The 25660-nt window shown below is 41.9% G+C and overlaps 1 protein-coding gene across 1 annotated transcript in view; it reads left to right on the forward strand.

Moving 5' to 3' along the window:
* The window catches only part of slc2a9l2 (solute carrier family 2 member 9, like 2), a gene marked incomplete at both ends in the record, with an annotated part of 722296 nt that overhangs the window by 99034 nt on the left and 597602 nt on the right, over window positions 1-25660 (forward strand). Inside the window, one exon of the mRNA XM_084315784.1 lies at window positions 14663-14787. Coding sequence (XP_084171910.1) covers window positions 14663-14787 — 125 coding nt within the window. The remainder of the gene's footprint in view (window positions 1-14662; window positions 14788-25660) is intronic.

Genomic DNA, 25660 nt, shown 5'->3' on the forward strand with positions numbered 1-25660 from the left:
GAAGCCCAACGGGCTTGTACAAAGTTCCACTCCCATCCCATTGTCCATAAATACATCTAAACATGGTCTAGAAAATAAACTCAAAACAAGATCAGAGACATAAGGCAGACACTATAGCAAAAACATGGAAGATTGACACGAGTCAATAACAAGAATTATTTTTATTTATTTATATATATATTTCTTTTAAGTACAAGAAGGCAAAGGAGAGGAGAATAACATATGAACAGTATATAATGAAGAAAAAGAACAAGCAGCCATACAGTAGAAACACTGATGCACAGGAGTAACTTAACACATTGGTCGCCATAAACGAGTTATGCCGTTTTTGGCCGCCATGCGTTGTTCGCCAACAACGGCGTAAGCGGTTTTTTAAATCAATATTACATTTTTTCGCCATGGCATTCATAATTCATCCAGCCAACCTTCGGTGCTGCAGCGGGACCCTGAATGAGATTGCAACGCCTCAATACCGCCGCCTGGTGGATGGTCGGGTAAGTTACACTCTCAAAACCGGAAGTTGTGATCGGTGCGTAGAGGAAATTCCTCCGGCAGTAATATCTTGTTACGTGGGTCCAGACAAATACTGGCGTGCATATGGATTGCTTCCATAACGCAATAATCTATATGATTTCTGCGTTTATTGCGCCATACAAACCGGAAATGGATCTAGGCGATCAGCGTCAAATAATTGGGATATTCTTCTTCCAGTCTCATCGGCGAACGGTAAGAGGACAGTAATGTTATTTTCAGCCCGATTGTGCGTTTCTTTGTTTGCAAACAGTCTGATCAATATATCAACCCATACTGCATAAAGCCGTTACTGACGATAAAGGAATTATAGACGACCCCCGCCCCCCCTTTCCTCCACGCATGATGAAGCATAATGTATACCGATCATATACATTTGAATTTTTTAATATAGCGTGTATAGGAAAGAAACGGCAATCGATAATCTATCATATGCGTTTGGGCCTATAACTAGTGTTTTTGGAATTACAGCAGAAAAGCTTATAAACATACTTATATTCAAGACGGTATTAACACAACAATGTATGAATGAAAAAATATAACGTTCCCACATCCGGAACGATAGATAATCGATGTTGAATGGGCCATAGTAATGTCAATATAGCAATACAATTAAAAAAGTTATAGCCCTGCAAAGAAGGTAAACATCTCCATAGGCTTACAGTGCTGGCAGAGAGTAGTATAAGATGGGAACACTTTCCGGCGCCCAATGTGTTAATGTGTTGATGATTTATGATTAAATTAGATTAGTACAGGATCAAAGCACATATTATTGAAATACAACTTCAATTGTAGATTCCAATGGTACCAAGCATTATAACTCCTTGTCATATTTGAGATACAGCTATTTATGTATCATACTATATTTTTGCATTTCAAATGTATTTGAATTTTTTTTACTGTCTACCAATTAACTAGTTCAGCGCCAGATGTCGCTGTGGGTGTATATAAAAAAAGTCAACCAACAAACTAGATTCTTGTACCGGATCTCCTCTTTGGTAAACAAGAATACCCTGAAGTCTCTGGCAGGAGCACTCATTCAAGGGTACTACGACTATGCTTGTACCTCATGGTACCAAAGCACCTCAAAGGCGCTAAAAACAAGATTACAAACATCACAAAACAAACTGGTCAGACTACTACTTGACCTTACTCCTAGAACTCACCTCACCCCTGCCCACTTTGACTACCTAGGATGGCTTAGAGTAGAAGACAGAGTACAGCAACTTGCAATGGGCCTGGTCTACAAGATACACTACACGACTAAGATACCTATGTACATGTCAAAATACTTCCCAAAGGTCAGTGAATACCACAACCACAACACCAGAGGGAGCTCCACAAATCATGTTAAACCCAGATTCGGCTCAAACAAGGGACTAAACACGTTTCACAATTATGCCACATCAATGTGGAACGCCCTACCCAAAGCTGTAAAGGAATGTGAATCACTACCCACCTTCAAAACCACTTTCAAGAGCACCTACGGGAGACTGCAATTCGAAACTGGCCCCTGTAAATGTCCTAACCCAACCCCCTCCAATGTACAGTAAATGTCCTAACCCAATAACACACAAGACCCTCTTCTTGGGACCAAGTAAGGTTTCGTCGATATTCCAATGTACAGTTTCCCCCACCCCACCCCGCCTACCCAACCCCCCACCCCAGATCACAATGAAGGCATGCTCGGATCAACGCAAGATTGATAGCATATAGCCCTTACCTTGACTAGGATGTACTGCAAAAAGAATATTCCAATTATCTGATCGCCATTCCAAGTATTGATGTCGATCGTGATGCCAAGATAATCCACCAAAGCACATGAACCGGCGGTGCTCGAGTCTCCCCAATCCATGTGTTATAAACGTTACTCATGCCCGAGAAGGAAAACCCGGACCGGACTTCTTAGATCGACACACAGCCCAAGCCAGAGGGTTTCCAAGGATGTGCAATACCAGCCGCAAGGCATTAGGCGGCGGTATTGGACGTTTGCGATCTCAGACCCATTCCCAATGATAAGATCAGGCTGGATGGATGGATACATTTACATTGAATTACATGAATGGAAATATTGAGTGCCAAAAACGTGTTAACACGTTTCTGGGTAGTTTTTCCTTTTTTTCAATATTTTTATTCATTATCCATCCATGGAGCCTGTTCTTACTAGGGGTGTAACGGTACACAGAAGCCATGGTTCGGTACGCACCTCGGTATTGCGGTCACAGTTCGGTACGAGTTCGGTACAACAGGAAAACAATATTTATAATTATTATTATATATTTATTATAATTATTATTATTAAATAGAATAATATTCTATAGGCTTGCCGTGGTAGTCAGTGATACTGGTGTCATTCTGTGTCCAGGCATCCACTGAGTAAATTAATTGCCTACTGCCCCTTTAACAACTTATGCAACAACTTAGTTTCAGTTTCACTTGTAGAGAGGATTTAACTTAGACTAGAGAACAGATGACATGATGTTACACAACAATGGCAGAGGATTTATCAATATTTTGGATTTAAACACAGTAGCAGCAACTGGAGAGGAGCTCAGATGATCTGGTGGTATACTATGTAGTGCTTTTTTGTTATTTTTTTCCAATCAGCTGTGAAAGTTGATGTGTGTTCGTGCGCGTGTGTGTGTCTTTCCATTGGTTACCATTATTGGGCGAACAAGAAAACGAAAGAAAACTGCAAAAATTTTATGACCCTGCTGTGTTACAAACATTTAATTAATTCATCATGGATGGTTTTGTTTTAGGGACACAGGCTGTAGAAAACAGGAAGGGAGGAGGGGAGTGCAGAGTGTCAGTGCGCGTTGTTAATTCTGTCCGCTTGTCACCGTGCCTAAGCAAGCTTCAACATTTTATTCATCATCTACATTTGGCAATACAAGCTTAATATTCAACGTTAAAGATCAATGTAAGCCAGTGTAAAGTAAAGTAAAGATATTGAGAATAGATTTGTAAAATGTGCAACCCTACTTTCACCTAGTGGTATTATGAGACGTATTCTTCGTATGGCTGTGACGGCCGTACCGTAAATTCACTGGACGAATACACGTACCGTTACACCCATAGTTATTACCATAGGGAATGAGTCTGAGGTCGCCTAAGTGCAATACCGGCCGCATCCAGCTAGATGGCGGTATCAAGCACCCTTTGAAACCTTGTATCTTGGCCTGTGCGTCGATCTAATGGGTCTGGGTCATTCAGATAATTGGAATATTCTTTTTGGGGTACATCCTAGCCAAGGTAAGGGCTATATGATATCAATCTTGCGTTGATCCAAGCATGTCTTCACCTCGATCCGAACGTGTGTGTGTAACGTTAGTCCACAACGTATGCCGTTGGTGGCGATCAAAGCATCAAAAAACTATCCCCCCCCCCCTTTCATGCATTCATGATGAAACATAATACCTATGATATAGATTTGATTTGAGAATAATAGCGGGTCCAGGCAAGAAACGGCAACGTACCGTAACGTTCTTGTACCGGATCTCCTCACTGGTAAACAAGAATACCCTGAAGACTCTAGCAGGAGCACTCATTCAAGGGTACTACGACTATGCTTGCACCTCATGGTACCAAAGCACCTCAAAGGCGCTAAAAACAAAATTACAAACATCTCAAAACAAACTGGTCAGACTACTGCTTGACCTTACTCCTAGAACCCACCTCACCCCTGCCCACTTTGACAACCTAGGATGGCTTAGAGTAGACGACAGAGTACAGCAACTTGCAATGGGCCTGGTCTACAAGATACACTACACGACCAAGGTACCCATGTACATGACTAAATACTTCCCAAAGGTCAGTGAATACCACGATCACAACACCAGAGGGAGCTCCACAAATCATGTTAAACCCAGATTCGGCTCAAACAAGGGACTAAACACGTTTCGCAATTATGCCACATCAATGTGGAACGCCCTACCCAAAGCTGTAAAGGAATGTGAATCACTACCCACTTTCAAAAACACTCTCAAAAAACACCTAAGGGAGACTGCAACTCGAAACTGGCCCCTGTAAATGTCCGAACACAACCCTCGCCAATGTACAGTAAATTACCAAGTATGGTCTTGTCAATAATCCAATGTACAGTGTTGTTTGTACAGTTGTACAGTGTCCCCCACCCACCCCTCCTACCCACCCCCCCCCCACCCACCCAACCACCTCCAATGTACAGTCCAATGTACAGTCCCATAATCCAATGTACAGTGTTGTTTGTACAGTTATACAGTGTCCCCCACCCACCCCTCCTACCCAACCCCCCCCCCCCCCCCCCACTCCTACCCAACACCCCCCCCCCCCCCACTCCTACCCCCCCCCCCCCCCCCCCCCCAACCACCTCCAATGTACAGTCCCACCCCCACCTACCCAATCCAATGTACAGTTTCTACGCCTAATGTATATACTCTTTTCTTTCTGGACTCTTTTTGTATCACAAATACAGTACTGTAATTGCAAATCTGGTATGTCATAAATGTATAGATGTAGCAGTACTGTCTATCTGTATGTCATGTATGTCATATATGTTACGATGAATTGGAAATGGGGGACCCTGGTGGAAACAAGACGAAAGTCTTTCTCTGGTCTGCATCCCCTTAACAATTGTATGTATTGAGCTGTACTGCACTGTACCCATTCTGCAATCTGTTAATAAAGTTTTCATTCATTCATTCATTCAACGGTTATAGTATAATACATGCATAAGGCTATTTCTCAGCATTTCAGGAATTACCCCAGACGATCTAAAAACATACTTATATTCACCACGGTATAACACGCGAATGTATGCATGGAAAAATTCACTTTTTTGCATCTTGACCGGAAGAAAGTCACTGTCAAATGACCATCGTATTGTATCCATAGCTATAAGATAGAATATAGTTATAGCTCTACAAACAAGGTGACGGACTCCTATCTTTTAAAGCGTGGCAGTGAATAGATGGGTCCCGAAAAAGGCGTGGCACCCAATGTGTTAATAAATCAAATCAAATCAAATCAAATTTATTTGTAAGGCCCGACAACACACGTTAATGTCTCCATGGGCCGGACACGTCTTCTTTAAACAAGTCAAGAGGAAACATCACAATAAATCAAGAACAAAACAAAAACACCATAAAGTAATTTTTTTTTTAATAAATGAATGCAACACTCCCAGACATACCCCACGCGAAAGTAAGGAAAAACTCACTAAAACCTAGCAATAGGAAGAAATGCACCACAGGCAATGTGGAGGAGCGACACCTTACAAGGGCCGTTCAAGGGGGGATCTCCCTTCTTAGATGTCGGTGATAGTAGTGTTGCAATAAAACAGGCGAACAGTTGGTAAGCATGCACTCATATGTGTAATGAAACACAGATAAGTGCATGCAATAGCAACTGAACATTTTGAAATATATATTTTTTTTGCTGATGGCGGATCTATTTGAGGCATGGGGGCGGCGCAGAGAGGGTCACATCCTCCCGGTCATCATCACGGGACGTCCGCTACTCCGGTCATCACCACGAGACAGCCACTCTCAGGGAGACGGGACAGGCGTTAGACAGTTTACGTGATTGTGATGGCAATAGATGGCATAGCAATAGATACATGTGGTAAGCATATATGTGAATAGAATAGATGTAGTAAGCATATTATGTGAATAGAATAGAAGTACTTAATCCAGCAATGAACTCAACTTTGACAGACCACGGACAGAAGACGGTAAGAAGCTGATCCATGGCCTCGTGGTGCATGTAGAACAGTCACTGCAATCTTGGCCAAGACCCAGACACATCCACCACCTTGGTCAACACTACGAGACAACCACTCAGAGAGATGGGGGGGAGGGGTTGGGGACAGGGGTTAGAGAGTTCCCATGTTTGTAGTGGACGGAGATGGAGCAATAAATACATGTAGTGAGCATATGCATACATGGCGACAGTAGAATCAAAGTATATAAGAAAATTGTGAAATTGTGTAATAGATAGAACTAAGAACTAGTGCAAGCGTATGTATACAGGATGAGATACAAGACAATAGCTCAGGGCCGTATTGGTCAGGGCAGAGCATATATTGGTCAGGGCAGAGCAATATACAGTTATATATATATAAGTTAATATTAATAACAATAATACACTTTATTTGTATAGCACCGTTCATAAAATAATTGCAGCTCAAAATGCTTTATAAAAAGATTCATAAAATGAGCACGACATTTACAATAAAGTGCAGAAATAAAATAAGTATAAAATAGACAGCAGAAAAATAGACATAATCAAGGTAAGGCATAGAACATTAAATCACATCGTTTTTCATCTTAGGATATGAAACATCTTAAGAGGCCTCTTTGTTTACAGGTTTGATTATCACTGATACTAGGACAAATCTGACAACACATGATAATAAAAGAGTAAAATAGAATATTCAAGGAGCAGCAAGAAATTGTCACTACCTAAGGACCAGCCAAACACAAAAAGCTAGTGCACTGAAAGACTACCATCAAAAAGCCCAGTGCAAATGTGACGGTGGCCGACTCAGTCACATAGAACTTACTCTTCAGAATGGCAGCAATAATTTAATTAGTTTGCACCGTATAAAGTGCAGAGTACATGATTACTGTAAAACCAAATAAATTATAATAATACAATAATACAACTATGGCGCCAGAGCATGTGAGCGGCGCGGAGCGGCCGAGAAATCCGCTCTTCGCTCTAGACGGCACGTTCCGCTCTCATTCGCTCATGTTGGCCCGCCCCCCCAAGTCGCTCTCCGCTCGCTCACCGCTCAGCTTCATTTGCGCAGAAGCGCTCCCCGCTCCACAGTTCGCTCAGCAGATTTTTTTTTTTGGAGCATGATGTAAATTAGCTTGATTTGACCAAACTACAACAGTCTGGGCCCCTTAACATTCACGTTAGCATGTAAGCTAACAACAGCGCTTTTTGAGAGACTAAACTCTCCGCTCTTGGTGGTACATTGTGTTGATGTTGGTTTCGTTTCATCAATAAATGAGACAGAACACAGTGAATGTATCCTTTTTTTTTATTGCACTTTGTTTGTTTCTCACTGAAAATAAATGTTGCGTTCACCCAGGTCCCGAGGTGATTTAAAGATGGCGGATTCGACTTTGACTTAGCAGGATGTGTAGTGACGGTTCACCCTTCTGATTGGTTAAAAATTACCTTCATGTTTGTACATCGCCACCTATTGCTCTGGCATTGTACTACATGTATATTACATCAGCACTGTGTGATCGTGTGCACTGAGCGGCTGGGAGCGGCTCGGAGCGGAGGAGAGCTCTCGCTCCGGAGTCGCTCTGACCCATTTTAAAACCCACTCCACGCTCACTTCAAAATCCACCGCTCCGCTCGCGCACCACTCCGCTCCGCTCGCGCACCGCTCCGCTCACATGCTCTGTATGGCGCCAACTAACTAAATAAACCAATGACTCTTAAAATAATCGAGGCTACAAAATGTACATTACAGCAGCGTACAAATAAGCATGGTGCAAGGCCAGCAGTCTATTATGGGTGAACTGTGTGTGTGCTTGAAGGATGCCATCTGTTTCCAAGCCAAGTTTCAAGTTTCAAGTTTCTTTAATAGTTGTCATACAGAAGTACAGAATACTTTTATACAAAATGCTTCTTACTGTTACGCTCCAGAGACTGTGCTAGACAAGATAAGTATCAAATAACATAGTATAGCATGTAAATTAGAAGTAGAAAATGAGGTCACAGTGTTCAGTATAGACATATGTACAATGTTCGATGCAGAATAGACGTAACTGAGTTACCATATAATATACAATACTCTGCAGTGTACTAATATACAATACTATATAGTGCAAAGCAGAAATGGGATGAGGTACAATTTAGGTACAATTTACAGTAAGGTGTACGAGTTGTAGTGCAATCCTTTATCAATAAATATAAAGTGTGGGGAGTGGGTGCTACAGTGTGTTTGTTTAAAGTGAGTGTGTGCTATAAAGTGTGGGGAGTGGGTGCTACAGTGTGTTTGTTTAAAGTGAGTGTGTGCGTGTGGATGTGTGTGCTATGTGCGTTTGATGGTTGTTGTGTAGTGTTCATTGTTCGTTGAGCAGCCTGATGGCCTGGAAATAGAAGCTTCTTCTGAGTCTTTCTGTGCTCGCCTTGAGACTCCGGTATCGCTTGCCTGACCGCAGCAGTTCAAAGAGGCAGTTGTTCGGGTGACTGGAGTCCTTAACGATTCTCTTAGCCTTGCCCCTGCACCGCTTGTTGTAAATGTTCTGGAGGGTGGGGAGCCCCCCTCCAATTGTGCGTTCGGCTGAACGTGTCACTCTTTGTAGTCTGCTTCGGTCTTGTGCAGTGCTATTCCCAAACCAGGAGGTGATGTTGCCAGTCAGGATGCTCTCTATTGTACATGAGTAGAAGTTTTTAAGGATCTTCTGATTGACTTGGAACTTCCTTAGGTGCCTGAGGAAGTAGAGGCGTTGTCGTGCCTTCTTCACAACACTGTCAATGTGTGTGGTCCATGTCAAGTCCTCGGATATATAGGCTCCGAGGTACTTAAAGCGGTTCACTCTCTCAACCGGTGCCCCGTCGATGCTGAGGGGGCTGTAGTCCTTGACCCCCGACCTCCTGAAGTCCACAATCATCTCCTTTGTTTTGCTGACGTTCAGGGAGAGGCTGTTTTCCTGGCACCATCCCGCCAGGACCTTGACCTCTTCCAGCCAGAGAGCGCTGGATGTCCGTCCCCCTCAGACCTGCAATTACAAAGCGAAGGCAGTCTTCCCATTCGAACAGCCTATAGCGGCGACAGCTCTAATAGTGTTGATAATCATGGACAGTACGCCGTTCTTGTAATACTTACACACGTGACCGGTTTAACCCGGTCGCTGCGTAGATCAGGAGTACGACGTAGTATCTGCCGACACCCTCTGGTCGAATCGTCTGTACGGGAAGCCTTCCTCACGTTCCTCTCCGTTCACCAGCACTGCCCAGTCGAGGCGCCTCTATCCCGAACAATGGCGTGCCTTTCCTTATTCCCATTCATGAAACACGGCGCACACACACCTCCCCCAGTAGCACCCCTGCCGTCTCTTCCTGCACGTCCTGTCGTCTCTTTCGTCTCCCCTCACACACTATTGGCGTTTTCCTTATATGGCACAGTGTCCAATTAGTGGCGGAAGTCAGTAGGCAATGTCCGGGGGAAAACAAAGTTATTGCACACAAAAGAATAACCGAAATCACAGTAATATGAACGACAAAGAGAAATAATACAGATAGTTAAATAAATATAAAATAAAGAGTGCTAGGCAAAACAACAACAAAACGAAGAACATTTCTGACACCTGTCACACAAACAGTCATCGCCTGCCGTCGGCCAACCCCGGCACCCACGGTGCATTTCTCCCCGCTACTAATGAGTAGTGACCCCGCCCCCGGCACCAAGATCAACCATCAGCACCCGCAACTTCCACCTCCTGATGGCGGTCCCCCCCCCCCCCATAAGCCGATTCCACATGTCCCGCTCTCACTGTACTCCACCATTGACAGTTTTGGGATGTGTGTGAGATTATGTGCAAAATATATTAGCATATTTATTTGTTTGGTGAAGTGCCTCTTTAAACATCACAACCCACTGGACTGAATGTGCTTGAAAAATAGATAATTGTAAATGGTGAATAGTAAATGGTGCATTTATATAGCGCTCTTGTCCAAAGCGATTTACTATTTAGTTCCTCACATTCACCCATTCACTCGCACATTCACACACCGACGGCGTAGGCGACAATGCAAGGTGCCAACCTGCTCATCAGGAGCAATTAGGGGTTAAGTGTCTTGCTCAATCGAACCGGGAACCCTCCGATTACCAGACGACCACTCTACCTCCTGAGCCACTGACGCATAATTGTGTGCTATGATGACCACTGGCTCAACTCATTTACACCTAAACTAATAGCTTAATTTATGCATTATAGGTATGTGTCACGAAAATTTCAATTTGCCAAAGTAGGTGAAATCATGCATTGACAGAAGCAATTTCAGTATGTCTGGCGTGATTTCATGTGCATGAGAGCAGCAGATGAGCAAAAGAAAATAACAATGACATGCAGCTAAGTCTCCCAAGGCAGGTGTGTCAGAGAGGGGAATGTACCACAACTCACTACAGTGGCTATTTGGTTGTTAGTGTAAGCGAGTGCATTTGAACATGGGACCATAGGATCCACAGGCGGCCGCACTAACCAGCTGAGCTAAAGGGTCAACACCCGTTAGCAGATGCTGGCCAACTGCGACCGACTCCTCAGTAGTTACATTAGCATGTTTGTTTTTACTACAGCCTACAGACAGCTTGCTGAGTTACTGAGCAAGTGAGGTACAGTATCGGCCCAGGGCATCATGTGTGCAAGGTTGTCTGTAATCTGTGTAACAACCACAACGTTTGCGTTGTGAGAGCCAATCTCAATCGTCCAAACAACACAGACATCTTCACGCTACACCAGGAAATAACCACATGCACAATTCTAACTATAGTGGCTAAATCTACACACAAAACAATTATTTGCTAGCAAAGCGATTTTGAGTTTATAGGTGAGCACTCAGTCTGCCTACATAGTTTTAGTTCTCAACCCAAGTACACATCCTCCCAATGACCACATGCAGCCACTTTAGAGAGCAACGCGATGACATTTGGGGTCCAGTTAATATTAGGTGTGCCTAGTTTTATTAAATTCACTCTATAGTTGACGAAACATGAGTAGATTCTCACCTGTCCACCTTCCTGACGGGTAGACCCCAGGTGGTAAGAGCAGGCAACTGCACCTCCTCATCCATCACGCTCAACATAGGGGCCCCCCAGGGCTGTGTTCTGAGTCCCCTCCTCTACTCCCTGTACACACATGACTGTGTGGCACAGCGGAACAACAACACAATCATCAAATTTGCTGATGAAACAGTAGTGGTGGGCCTGATCTCTGCCAACGACGAGAGGGCCTACCTGGAAGAGGTAGAGAATCTGTCGCAGTGGTGTCAGGAGAACTGCCTCTCCCTGAACGTCAGCAAAACAAAAGAGATGATTGTGGACTTCAGGAAGTCGGGGGTCAGGGACTACAGCCCCCTCAGCATCGACGGGGCACCAGTTGAGAGAGTGAACAGTTTCAAGTACCTAGGAGTCCACATATCCGAGGACTTGACATGGACTACACACATTGACAGTGTTGTGAAGAAGGCACGGCAACGCCTCTACTTCCTCAGGCGCCTAAGGAAGTTTCAAGTCAGTCAGAAGATCCTTAAGAACTTCTACTCATGCACAATAGAGAGCATCCTGACTGGCAATATCACCTCCTGGTTTGGGAATAGCACCGCACAAGACCGCAGCAGACTACAGAGAGTGGCCCGTCCAGCCGAATGCACAATTGGAGGGGGGCTTCCCACTCTCCAGAACATTTACAACAAGCGGTGCATGGGTAAGGCTAAGAGAATTATCAAAGACTCCAGCCACCCAAACAACTGCCTCTTTGAACTGCTGCGGTCAGGCAAGCGATACCGGAGTCTCATGGCAAGCACAGAAAGACTCAGAAGAAGCTTCTATCCCCAGGCCATCAGGTTGCTCAACGAACAATAACACTATGCAACAACCATCAAAAGCACACACATCCACACGCACACACTCACTTTAAACAAACAACTCACTGCAGCACCCACTCTACACACTTTAGAACACCTAAACACACTTTATATTTATTGGCAAAGAATTTGCACTACAACCCATAACTCAGTACACCTTACTGTAAATTGTACCTAAATTGTACCTCATCCCATTTCTGCTTTGCACTATATAGTATATTGTAATTAGTATATTGTATAGTATATTGTATGGTAACTCAGTTACTTCTACTCTGCATTGAACATTGTACATTATGTACATACTGAACACTTTTGTCTACGTACGTGACTTCAATTTTATACTTGCTATACTTATTTTATTTTATACTTATCCTTTTGTCTAGCACAGTCTCTGGAGCGTAACAGAAAGAAGCATTTTGTATAAAAGTATTCTGTACTTCTGTATGACAACTAATAAAGAAACTTGAACTTGGAATCTTTATTAAATGTACAGCACTTAAAGTACTAGCTGAGCTGATCACAAATCAGTTGACATGTTTCAAATCACAGAAATCACAGAAAAGCCCCACATAATTATTTTCTTTTGAGGTAGAAACACAACATTTACTGTGAGTCAACATAATTTCCATAAATCTTATATTATCTTGTCTTACACAAGACTACAAATATTTTCTTGATTTTACATAATTATCATGCCTTAAAATAGGTAATTTTAATCTTGAGTATTTCCCTTTTGTTCCTATTCTTTCTGTACTGACTGAGGGAGATGGAGGAGATGGTTAACTGATGGTCTCCCATTGCAATGTGTGTGTGTCTGTGTGGTTTATGGGTAGATTGTTTTTGTCATCATTATCCTTTTTTGTCTTATTCCTTTGTTTTGTTTGGTTTTGTCAAAAGTTTGTTTTGCACACATTAATTTAGTCCATGAGAGTAAATGAGGAAATCAGTGATGTCATTGCGGACATTGAGCATCCTTGTGTTGTGTTAATTACAGCTCAGTGAAATGATAAGACAAGGTATTGCTATTGTTTCATCCACATAATTTCACAGAGCTGTAATTAAGACGACACAAGGATCCAATATCCCCCGATGATGACGATCACTGGTGGATCATATTCAAACTCATCTACTCCCAGTAGTTGTCAAACTGAATGAATGTGCGCAAAGCTGTTTTTGAGTTTTTGGATGTGTGTGAGATCATGTGCAAAATAAATCAGTGTTTTCTTTCATTCTCTACTGTCGGAGGAAATGTTGTTTTCATGTTTTTCACCTCCACAATGAGATACCCTGTGTAGACACCACATGGGAGATTACAGGCTAACATAGGCAGTGGTTGAACAAATGGGGAGACTGTTGTGCTTCAGTAGGCCTACCTTCCTGAATGGTCATTTGGATGAAAATAGTTATACTTGTACTTTCTTACCAAAAGAAAAAGCCGGCTAAATCCCTTCCTATACCCTTGACAACACTAGGAGGGCTGAAGTGGGTGGAGAAGACTCTTACCTTTAGTCATTTAGCCGCCGCTTTTCTTCAAATCAACTTACAAATTGCATACAACAAGTCAGCATAGGGGTACGCCTCTGGCGGCTAAGGCTCAGCGTTGTTGTTTGTCTAGCAGTGCAGAGGGTAGTAGTATTGGTATAGTAGCATAGTACATAGTAGATAATAGTATATAGATATAATTAGCATAGTAGGTAGTAGTATAGGTATAGTAGTGTAGTACCGAAGGGTTGGAAATGATATTTTTTAATTGGTATAGCCTAAGTACAGATTATGATATCTGAGATGCTGGTTGAAAATAAGAGGATATGTGAGCTCACTAGCCTCTAGATGAAAAAAATACATTCCTATAATCATAAAAAACGTATTTGGGGGAGGTAGAACGGTCATCTGGTAATTGGAAGGTTCCCGGTTCGATTCCTGCTCCTCCCAGGCAGCGTGTCGCAAGTGTCCTTGAGCAAGACACTTAACCCCTAATTGCTCCCGATGAGCAGGTTGGCACCTTGCATGGTTGCCCCCACCGTCGGTGTCTGTGAATGTGTGAGTGAATGGGTGAATGTGAGGAACAAAATTGTAAAGTGCTTTGGATAAAGGCGCTATATAATTACACCATTTACCATTTAGATATTAGCATAGTAGGTAGTAGTGTATGTACAGTAGCAGTAGCCTACCAAAGGGTTGGCAGTAGTATTTTAATAGCCTGGTAATAGCCTAAATACAGTATGGACACAGATTACGATATCTGAGATGCTGGTTGAAAATAAGAGGATATGTGAGCTAAGAGGATATATATATATAAAGAAATCCTATAATCATCAATGTATGGACATTCCTATATGGGTTATCTGTAAACATGAGAATGTTTAACCAGGCAACAACTGAATATCATATGGGTTCTCTGTAAACATAAGACTGTTTAACAGGCAACAACTGAACACCAATAACACCAAGGCTGATAACGACGAGCACTATTACAGTCCCAGCAGGAACCTTTTACACATTCTCCCTCAACCCTTTCTCCTTTACCCCCCCACTGCAGGAAGGGCACCTTGCTACTGAACAACGGGTTTGCCTTGATAGCTGCTCTGCTCCTCTCCCTCGGGGAGGCTGCCGGCTCTTTCGAGATGCTCATCTTAGGTCGTTTCATCATGGGGGTGGACTCTGGTAAGTGCCTCTTCTACTAGGCTGGAGAAAGCCACCCATTATCATCCACCGCGGCTACACTGAAAGCTCCCGCGTGGCTGCAGGCGATAAGTATGGTATTGTGTGATTGAATCAAGGCCAAGGACCGAACCTCAGCCATGTCCACATTTCATCAAAGTGTCTTTTGACCACCGTATTGATTTTAGATGAGTTGAAATGCCCTTTTGAGGACAACATGTATGTACTAATGGCTACCGTAGGAAATAATGAACATATTAGATTCAATACAGTACAACGAAAGGTTTGGCATCCAACCAGAATGCAAATCTAACAGTAAAGCTTAATATTGTATTACAATATTGTTGTAATATACAATGTACAGGTGATTAAACTGGGGATGAAATATATAAGTGGGGGAAAAGGCCTTTTTGACCAAATTAACCATTCTGTGTTAGTAAATTACCAGTGACATAAAATATGAAAGAAAAACAATTATATGTATGACAGATTCTTAGATATGGATGTCTCCCCATTCAGAGAGACAGGGGTCAGGTATTGTTAGTCAGGGTCTGTATTTGATAGTATTATATGAAGTACAGTAGTCATGGATCCGTGTAGAGGTATGTTATACCATCATCAGTGATATGTACAAATTATTAAATGAAAAAAAAGAATCCCTGCTAAACGCTGATGTACTGTAATATTCTAGAACGTTGTCATTGTTCGGCCTATTTATGAATAGTTTTCAAATAAACGCTAGATTATCGATAGTATATGTGTACATATGCACGCTGGTGCCGCAAGCTGTAAATCGATTCTCTTATTTCCTGATCACTCGCACAGTCAAAACAGCCATATCACATATAGGGGGAAAGCTTATATCTCCGTGAAAAAAGGTCTGATTATCCTAATACTGGTAAAATAGATTCCTTACCTGAGATCAGATGGTATCCAAATGGATTATTCCAATTCCTGATCGACCATTCCAAAAATCTATCCTTTTATTGATCCACCGCGTATACAGTAAAACACATAATCCCCGCTGCTCTGAGGCTCCAGCATGAAGCTGATCGGCTCCGGTTACATGCGTGAGAAGTAAAATGTGGAGTCCGGGTCTTTTTTCCCCATGCATTTTCATTGAATCCAATCCAAAAGGGTGAATTACCATCTGGGAAACGATAGGGGGCGCTTTTTTCACATCTGAGCGCCGGGGGTGGCTGATTTACCAACGGTAGACTCGGTTGATGAAATATTAATTCAGATCGCTAATAAAAAAAAAAATAGAGAAAAAACGAATATTCTCGTTATGGGCATTCAACCCGTCGGGGGTAAACCCGAGAAAACTCAGGTTGGGCATCCAAAGTGTTAAACTTGAACGACAATCGACCCTCCGATGGCTAGCAAAATCAGGCCTAAATCAATCCCGAAAGCCTCTGGCACTGTTGAGGCCGGAACGCCCAAAATGGACGTGCCAGATATGCATTTCACCTCCATCATGCAAGCCATCAAAGACTCGGAGCAACGCGTGATGTCAAAGATAGAAAGCACGGTGGCTATAATAACCACGGAACTGTACGCTAAGATGGGAGACCTCTCCGACGAACTACGAAGAGAAATAGCTACCGTGTGTTCGGAACAGCACGAGGCTATTAGATCAGGCTAACCAAGATATCAAGCTACAGGCTACAGCTATACAAGCATTGGAAGAGGGAGCTAATTACTACTCCGATAGAGTCACAGAGCTAGAAACGGAGGTGAAATCGATCAAATCTGATATCAAACAACTGACGGCCAAAGCAAATTACCTTGAGTCCAGACAACGCAGAGACAATTGTCGGATAATTGGAGTAGATGAACGTTTTAGAGGTGCACGTATGGAAGAAACGGTGGCTAAGCGACTCCAAGAATCACTCAACCTGGACTACACCCCGACAATTGACCGAGCGCACAGGAGTCTGCAACCCAAGCCAAAGGATGGGGAACCCCCGCGACAGATTGTGATCAAACTCCACTACTTCCAGGAGAAGGTGGATATCCTGAGGAAGGCATCGACTCAGCGACCCATCCGCCACAACAATAAACAGATCTACATCTTCCCAGATTACACATTTGCACTAAGGAAACAATGGGCGGCCTTCAAGGAGGCTAGAGAGTTGCTACGTAGCTGCCCGAATATCAGGTCTGATGTTCCCGGCGATGTTGAAAATCACATCTCCTAAAGGGGAGCAGAAATTGTTCGACGACCCATCCGAGGCGAAGGATTACATAACCAGGCATCTGCAAACGAGGGACTTGAGCAAACAAGGTGAAGGTATCGGCTAACCTCGTTAGCCTGCTATAGCAATAGCACAGCTATCCCTACTGCCTGCCGAAGCCAGTCAAGCTATACGTTATTATTATGACAACAGTTAACAGAGGTTGTTACAATGAATGTGTTTGTGTATATTGGGATTGTGCTATGGACTTTATATAGACATTAGTTTGCAATAGCCACTGTTCGCTGCAAACTCGGATCCGGAGCGGACTGTTTATATTATATCTCTGGGACAGACTGACGTCGTATCAATGCGACCAAATGCTCTCGGCATCTCGACTATTCAGCAGTGATGGAGGCTAAGAGGAGGGAGAGGGGGGGAGCTCCCGTAGCTCACCGTGTATCTCGGCATTTCTGGTTTCCGCATTTCTGATTGGCCAGTGGCCACTGACTGATGCTCTCTGGTCAGAGAACGTCAGAGAACGTCAGTCAGTGGCCAATCAGAAATGCGGAAACCAGAAATGCGGCTACGGAAAGAAATAGACGCTCTCTATTGTAAACAAAACAAACGCAGGCGAAATCAAACGGAGTCAGGAGGACGCTCGCTACATAAAAAGAACGCAGTAACGACTAACAAACCATTTAGTAACGGTAACAGCGTTACTGAATTTAAAAAGTAATGCGTTAGAGTACTAGAACGGCAAAAAGTAACTTCGTTACTGTAACGCGTTACTTTGTAACGTGTTAGTCCCAACACTGGTGCTCACTCACTATTTCATTTATCCTGTTCTACCACTCAGGATATAGTTGTTGGTGGATACATGCGTTTGTGTGGATCTACCCTATTTTGGTACTACATTACCAGCGTGGGTGAGTGTGTGTGTGTATATATATATATTAGGGCTGTCCCCGACTAAGGATTTGGATGGTCGACTATGATTGGCCAAAATTTGCCGTTAGTTGACTATTGCTAAAAAAAAATAAAAAATAGTATAATATATATATTTTTTGATCATTCCATTTGGACTCGGGGACTGGGGGGTGCTTAATGTCTGAAGGAGTCGACTGAAGGCTTCTTGTCCTCTGCAAAAGCATGCAATTGGTCTACTGATCAAGTCAAGTCAAGAGTTTTATTTGTCACAGCATACAGATATACAATGAAATGCGGGTGGTCTTGCCCGCAACGATGTGCAATTGGTACAACATATAATAGGATCCAATACAAAAAAAAAATTGCAATAAAATTGTGCAATAACAGGTAGCAGGTAACAATAAATTTGTGCAATAACGGGTAACAGTTAACAGTTAACAGTAGTAGTAATAGTAGTGCAATACACTGTTACTGTTGCTAATACTAATTTAAAGTGGCCTTTCCTTTTGGCAATAAGTGAGGGTCCGTGCGGCCTGAGTGTGTGCCCGCTCATGCTAAAGTGTTACAGTGGTACTCAATGTTCATTGTTCAGGACTCTGATGGCCTGGGGGAAGAAGCTGAGCCTAAGCCTCTCTGTCCTATTGATATTTGATATTTGATATTTGATATTTGTCTAGTCTAGTGTGTTCATTAGATGGGTGAAATCCTCTTTCAGTGCCTCTGTGCCTGTTTTCGTAGGCAGTTAGCCTCTGGTATGCATGCCATTAGTGTTAGCTATGCTTCTAGGCCTCTTTTCTTTTGGAAAGAATGATAAAAAAAAATATTATAAATTATTATTTTTATTTTTTGTATTCGACTAAGAGGTTGGCTAGTCGACTACGGCCCCTTTCTACCGATTAGTCGACTAATCGACTAATAGGGGTCAGCCCTAATATATATATATGTGTGCATTTATTATTTCTATATTATTTATTTTCTTTGAGACCTAACAAGCACAACCTGAATGCAAACATATGACTACTGTTGAGAGGTTATCTCAGGAATTTAAAGCCTAGAGGACTGTTATATTTGTTACTATGCCTTAATTGTTCTATTTGTGCACAGCTTTTATACGGGTACTTAGTGTTCTTGTTAGATGGTATGCTCAGTCGGTGTTAGAGCAACCTACTTTATGGGGCAGGGTGCCTCTGGGGAGGGGTATCAAGAGATGTTTGATCGATACCGGACAAGTATTCTGAAGTGGGGGAGGGGGGAGGGAATGGGGGATTGTGTCGTTTTTAGTTTTTCTTTCTAGTCGACTCGCTCTGTTTTATTTTTATTTTCACGCTCACGCTCGGAACTCAATGGGACCTTAACAAGTGGATATATATCTATTATGGTGTTCTACTCCAAATGGATTACATTCAGTCATACTGCAGCCTTTTTAGACTATGGCTAATTTGAACATATTGATCTGGAATACAGGGGGTCTTAATATTCCACATAAACGCACAAGTGTACTAACATGGTTGAAAAGGCAGGAGGTGGACATTGCATTACTGAGTGAAACGCATATTTTAAAGGCTGACAGTGCAAGACTTGCAAACAAATTTTATCATAACATAAGCTCCTCTTCTTTTAGCACTAAGTCCCGTGGAGTAGCCATAGTAGCTAAGCGAAGGTTGAATATTAAACTATTAGACATGTGGTCTGATGCAGATGGTCGAATTACTTTTGCTAAAATGGAATACTCTAACAGGAAAATTGCTCTGATCGCCGCTTACGCCCCTAATGTGTATGATGCTAACTATTATGCTGTACTCACTACAGAGATGTTGAAACTACCGGAGTACTCATTTATAGTGGGTGCTGATTTCAATGCCATTCAATGGATCCATTGACTGATAAGTCCAGTAACGCTGAAATCCACGATCAGAAGCAAGCTACCACAGCCCTACGTGCCTGGTCTAAAGACACGGGGGTAATTGATATGTGGCGGTTGCTCAACCCAACCGCGCGAGACTACTATTTTTTTCTCTGCGAGACATAAGACTTTATCCAGAATTGATTATGTTTTTTCTTCCTCTAGGCTATTCGATAGCTTTGACGTTGACTTGAGGCCCATACGCTAGTTAGCTGCTGCCTTTAGCTAAGCTACTAGCCGACATAGCTATATAGCCTGACTGAAGGTTCTAACACGCAACAACTTTCATCTTCAGTCCATCTGCCGAACGTCCTCTTCATCTTGGCATAACCTAATCATACTTGGTATATTGATAACAAGCTTACGGCACACAGTGTTATTTCTTCTGCTCCGATGCTGCTTTTCAAAAGACATCCACTCGCTCCTGTGGATAGCGCTGAATAGACCCTGTACCTGGCTGTACCCCCTCCCCTCGTGGATCCGGTCTTCTTCACATCTCTCTACCGACTACCAGACCGACGCCAACCAGCTCGGCTCCCCCTAGTGTTAGTCCTCCAACGATGCTTTGCACAAAAGTAATTGAATGAAACCAATAGTATATCTGCAGAGCCGCAGAGCCCGGAACACTATTCTACAAACGTGTCTAATGTGAAATATATAAGCATGTAAGCAAAACTAGATTTTAGGTCTGTGATGAAAAAGGGCCTCGCGGGAAGGGGGGCCTCGCAAAAAATAAATAAAAAAAAAAAACAAAAAAAAAACGACGCACTGCTCGCACACCCCCTGCTTGAGACACGCCTCTACGTGGAGGAAACCACTCCCATGTACGCAACTGGTTTTGAGTGACTCAATTCCAAGGATAAGTCAGGGTCTGAATGGGGAATAGCACAATGTTGGTATTCAAGGTGCTACAGATAACATTCAGCCACTAGATGTCGCACTAGAGCACCAGCATGTAATTTATCCAATCAGGTGCCTTCCACATGGGGGGAATGGGAAGCAGGGAGGGGATACATACACGCAACATGTAAACGACAACATTCATTTTTTAAATGATTACTCTACATAAAAAAATTACCTATCGCACCTTTAACCGCTTCTGCGCCAAAAACGACGTTATAGCCCGCCAACAACGAGTAAACTCTGGCCAGGTATTGCCATAGCATGTAGAGGAAGTATCACGCGAGTGAGACTTGACTTCACGTTTGTTGCCGTCTGTTTGAATGGAAGCACGATATATATTAGCAGAGCCAAGTTATTCGTGCTGCCCCACGCTTTTAAGGTATGAGCAGGCTAAACACCTTTTTTGTTGGTAAATCTATTCCATCATTTCCGACCTACAACTCTTATATTTTGTGTAGACGTACTTGATGTGGTGGGCGCTAATGTTACATCGAATTATGTTTGTTTGTTATGTATGTATGTTTGTTCCTCATGTGTGCTCAGTATATTGCGGTATGTGATGATGACATGAGGGTAATAATTAATTGTATTTTCAGGCTCTGCTAATGTATATCGTGCTTCCATTCAAACGGCAACAAACATGAAGTCAAGTTTCACTCTCGTGAGACCTCCTCTACATGCTCTGGCAATACCTGGCCAGGGTACTCCTGGGTTCTAGTGCCCCCAAAGTTACACTATATGTTATGTGTGTGCACATGTATTTTATGTTAATAAAATTGCATTTATCTATAGTCCTAATTATGTCACTGTTTGATGTCACAAAGAAAGGTGTATCCGAAAGCTGTCTACAACATTTTTAACAGATGATGAAAAAGTGAACAAATAATTAACTGTATTAGACATTTGTTAATGATGAATAGGCTTTACTTTAGATTAGGGCACACAATAGCATCTGTAAATGATTTATAGATGTTTTATGAATGTCTTAACAAATCATTTGTTGAACATGAACAAATAAATGGAGGTACAGTATAGTAGTTTTTTCATATCCATTTTTCAAAGCATCTACAAATGTGTTACTACACATTAAACAACATTATTTAATGATGAACAAATCAAGTACAAACAATGTTGATAATGAATTATAAATAATGTAGAACTAATTTGTAAATGTTATACAAATATAGTTATAAATGATTTAATAATAAATTACGAATGTATATAAATGGTTTGTTCATGATCAGTTCATTATCTACACATACCTTATAAAGGTCTTATAACTGAGTGTTATTATAAAGTGTTACCAAATCATTTTATTAAGATATTACCTATTCATTGCACATACCTCTAGTCTGTTATACGTGTCCAATGGTTTTCCATGATGAGCGGACCAAAGCCCATTGATTATCCAATTCAAAACAAACACACACACACACACACACACACACACACACACACACACACACACACACACACACACACACACACACACACACACACACACACACACACACACACACACACACACAAATTACCTGGCAATGCTAGAATATAAACCTCATTTGGATGTAAGATCTCACACAAACATTTTATGGCCTCATAAAGTCAGAGCCCCATTCATTGTCTGAGGAGCAGCCCCGGATCTCGGTTCTCTCGGTTCTTTCTCTCATTTCTAGCTTTAGATTATTATGAGCAAAGTGAGCTTATAAAAAAGAATTTGCTTCTTTTATATCCCCCTGGCTGGTTTGACATGGATCTAGTTTAAAGGCGAGAGAGGGAGGAGAGCAGAGGCACATTAACACATTAATTGCCATTATTACATGGCGTTTTCACATTCGCCGAAATGCTTGCTTGTGATTGGTCAATAGCCCCCCGACAGCAGTCATTATTTTTCAATAATGACCGCTGTGGGACAATAATGACCGATGTGCGCAGCTGTTGGCAATCAAGCCCACATCAGTGCAGCAAATCAGACACACTGCCGCGGCTGCACTGACAGCGGAGTGTGTGTAGATTACAGCGGAGCCAGAACAGAGGCTGCCCGCGATAATAATAATCACTTTATTTGGGCTGACAGAGTCACAGAACAACTGCGATTTGTCAAATGAATTAGGTATATTGTTAGTAAGTTAGCCATGTAATAAGCGGGATAATGTATAGCTTTACTCGGTCATTGTCGCAAAATAATTGACCTTCACTGACGTTTAAAACACCTCGCCGAAGCGGCTCGGTATTTTAAACTACGTGTCGGTCAATTATTTTGCGACAATGACCTCGTAGCTATACATTATCCCTTACATAACGAGTATACTCGTTATTGGCCGCCATGCGTTGAGTGCCAACAACGAGTAAACTCGTTTTTATGATCGTTATTTCTTTTATTCACTATTGGCATTCATAATTCATCCAGGAAGCCTCCGGGAGCCAGCTGGACCACGTGATTTTTTTCCGTAGCCTATGTGTGTGAAGACGCTCTCTGATTGGCTAGCCGCGTACAGCGAAGACCCTTTCTGATTGGTTTAGCGCCGAAGGGTCTCTTCCACCTTGTACATATATATTCTCTGCTTCAAAGTGGTTATGCTTTGGCCCTCTTTCGAAGTGGGGTTAGAGTTAGGGTTAGGGTTAGGGTTAAGGTTAAGGTTAAGGTTAAGGTTAGAGTTAAGGTTAGGGTTAAGGTTAGGGAACAACATATCAATTGTTGTTGAATATGCGGAAGAGACCCTTCGGCGCTAAACCAATCAGAGGGGGTCTTTGCTGTACGCGGCTAGCCAATCAGTGTCTTCGCAAACATAGGCTACGGGAAAAAAATCACGCAGCTGGACCCTGTCTCATATTGCAATGCCTCAATACCGCCGCCTGGTGGATTTCGGGCGAGTTACACTCCACTCTAAACTGGAAGTGGCGCTCGGTGCATCGGGGAAAAAGCTCCGCCAGAGATATCTTGTAACATGGATCAATATACACACCTCGAGTGCATTGGATCGCTTTCGAGACGCAAGAATCTATATGCTTTCGGCGTTTATTGCGTCATACAAACGGAAAATCAATCTAGCAGATCGACGTCAAATAATTATAAGAACTTTATTTGTATAGCACTTTTCATACAGAAATTGCAGTTCAAAGTGTTTCACAACAGTAAAAAATACAGGCATAAGCGAGCATAAAACATTTAAAATGTAAATACAAAGAGATAGAGAGGTAGCAAGGTTAGGCAAATCACAGTTCTTCAGCAATACAAATAATAAAATAGAATAGATTAGATAGAGTAAAAAAGTGCGGTTTGATTCAGTTTAAAATAGGCTAAAAATAATAAGATCGAACGGACAGTAAAAAGTGTGATAAGATTGTTCAATAAAGAAAAATATATAACAACAGAGCAGTGTATCGCTCTTAGTACTTTGAGTTTCTTTACAAAGTTCTAACATACAACAGAGCATCGCTCTAACATACATACAACAGAGCAGTCCGTCGCTCTAACATACAACAGAGCAGTCCGTCGCTCTAACATACAACAGAGCAGTCCATGGCTCTTAACACTTTGAGTTTCTTTACAAAGTACAGTTCTAAGTTACCTTATAGAACAACAGAGCAGTGTGTCGCTCACAACAACAGAGCATCACTCTAACATCATAGAACCGACATATGAATTTCATTGGAAGTGTATGAAAGTAGGTAGGGTAAGAATAATAATAATAATAATAATAATAATAATAATAATAATAATAATAATAATAATAATAATAATAATAATAATAATAATAATAATAATAATAATAATAATAATAATAATAATAACGGGCATCATTTTTGTTTTTGTTTTTTTAAATAAAAAGATAGACAGATAGCAAGGTATGGTAAATCACAGTGTTTCACATTAGGATCTAGCATCCCAATAGGCTCTCTGTTTACAGTTTGATTCAGTAATACAAATAATAAAAATAGTTTAAAATGATTCAGTTTAAAAATAGTCATCAGTAAGAAGTAAAAAGTGTGATAAAATAGTTCTCTTAAAATTACAGTGCATACAGTAGGAGGTAGTGAGATAAAATTAGCATAGAACCGACACATGAATTTGATAGGCAGTGTATAAAAAAGTAGGCAGTGTAAGAATAGTGCAGGTAAGTACAATTTGTGTCAGGATATCCCTGATGTTTCTATAATAATATTTCCCCTTGCCACTAGGTGGTAGCAGATATCTATCTTCAAATATGTGCCTGCATTACCCCACAGTGAAATGCCTGAGCAAAGAGATTTTTTTTAAGCTGTCTTTTAAAGATGTCCAGCGAGTTGGCTTCTCTGATGTTTTGGGGTAGTTTGTTCCACAGTTTTGGGGCATAGTTGATAAAGGCTGCATTACCGATCCTCTTTTGACTGTTTCTGCGAGCCTCTAGTAGTCCAGCAGCTGATGATCGCAGTGTTCTTGCTGGTGTGTAATTTATTAGAGTGTTGGCGATGTAGCTAGGTCCCTGTCCATTGAGAGCTTTGTATGTAAGGAGAAGGACCTTAAAGTCAATTCTAAATGTTACAGGAAGCCAGTGTAAAGCAGCTAAGACTGGACTAATGTGCTCTCTCCTTTTGGTTCTAGTTAGCAGTCGGGCTGCAGAGTTTTGGATTAGCTGAAGCCTCTCTGTGGTTTTTTTAGGGATACCTGTGAAAAGTGCATTACAGTAGTCTAACCGGCTAGATATGAATGCATGAATTAGCTTCTCAGCATCGTTCTGATTAATAAATGGTCGTACTTTTGCTATATTTCTGAGATGGAAGAACAATGTTTTCGTCACTTTGCTAATATGAGAATTGAAGTTCAGTTCTGAATCTATGATAACCCCGAGACTAGTGACCTCAGATTTGATCCAAGGGGTTAGTCCTCCCAGGTTCTTTATTAATGTTTCTTTTTTAGTTTTGGGGCCGATAATTAGAATTTCAGTTTTGTTCTCGTTTAGTTTCAGGAAGTTGTTACTCA

The sequence above is a fragment of the Notolepis coatsorum genome (genome assembly GCF_963971535.1).
Source record: "Notolepis coatsorum genome assembly, chromosome: 6".
Classification (NCBI taxonomy): Eukaryota; Metazoa; Chordata; class Actinopteri; order Aulopiformes; family Paralepididae; genus Notolepis; species Notolepis coatsorum.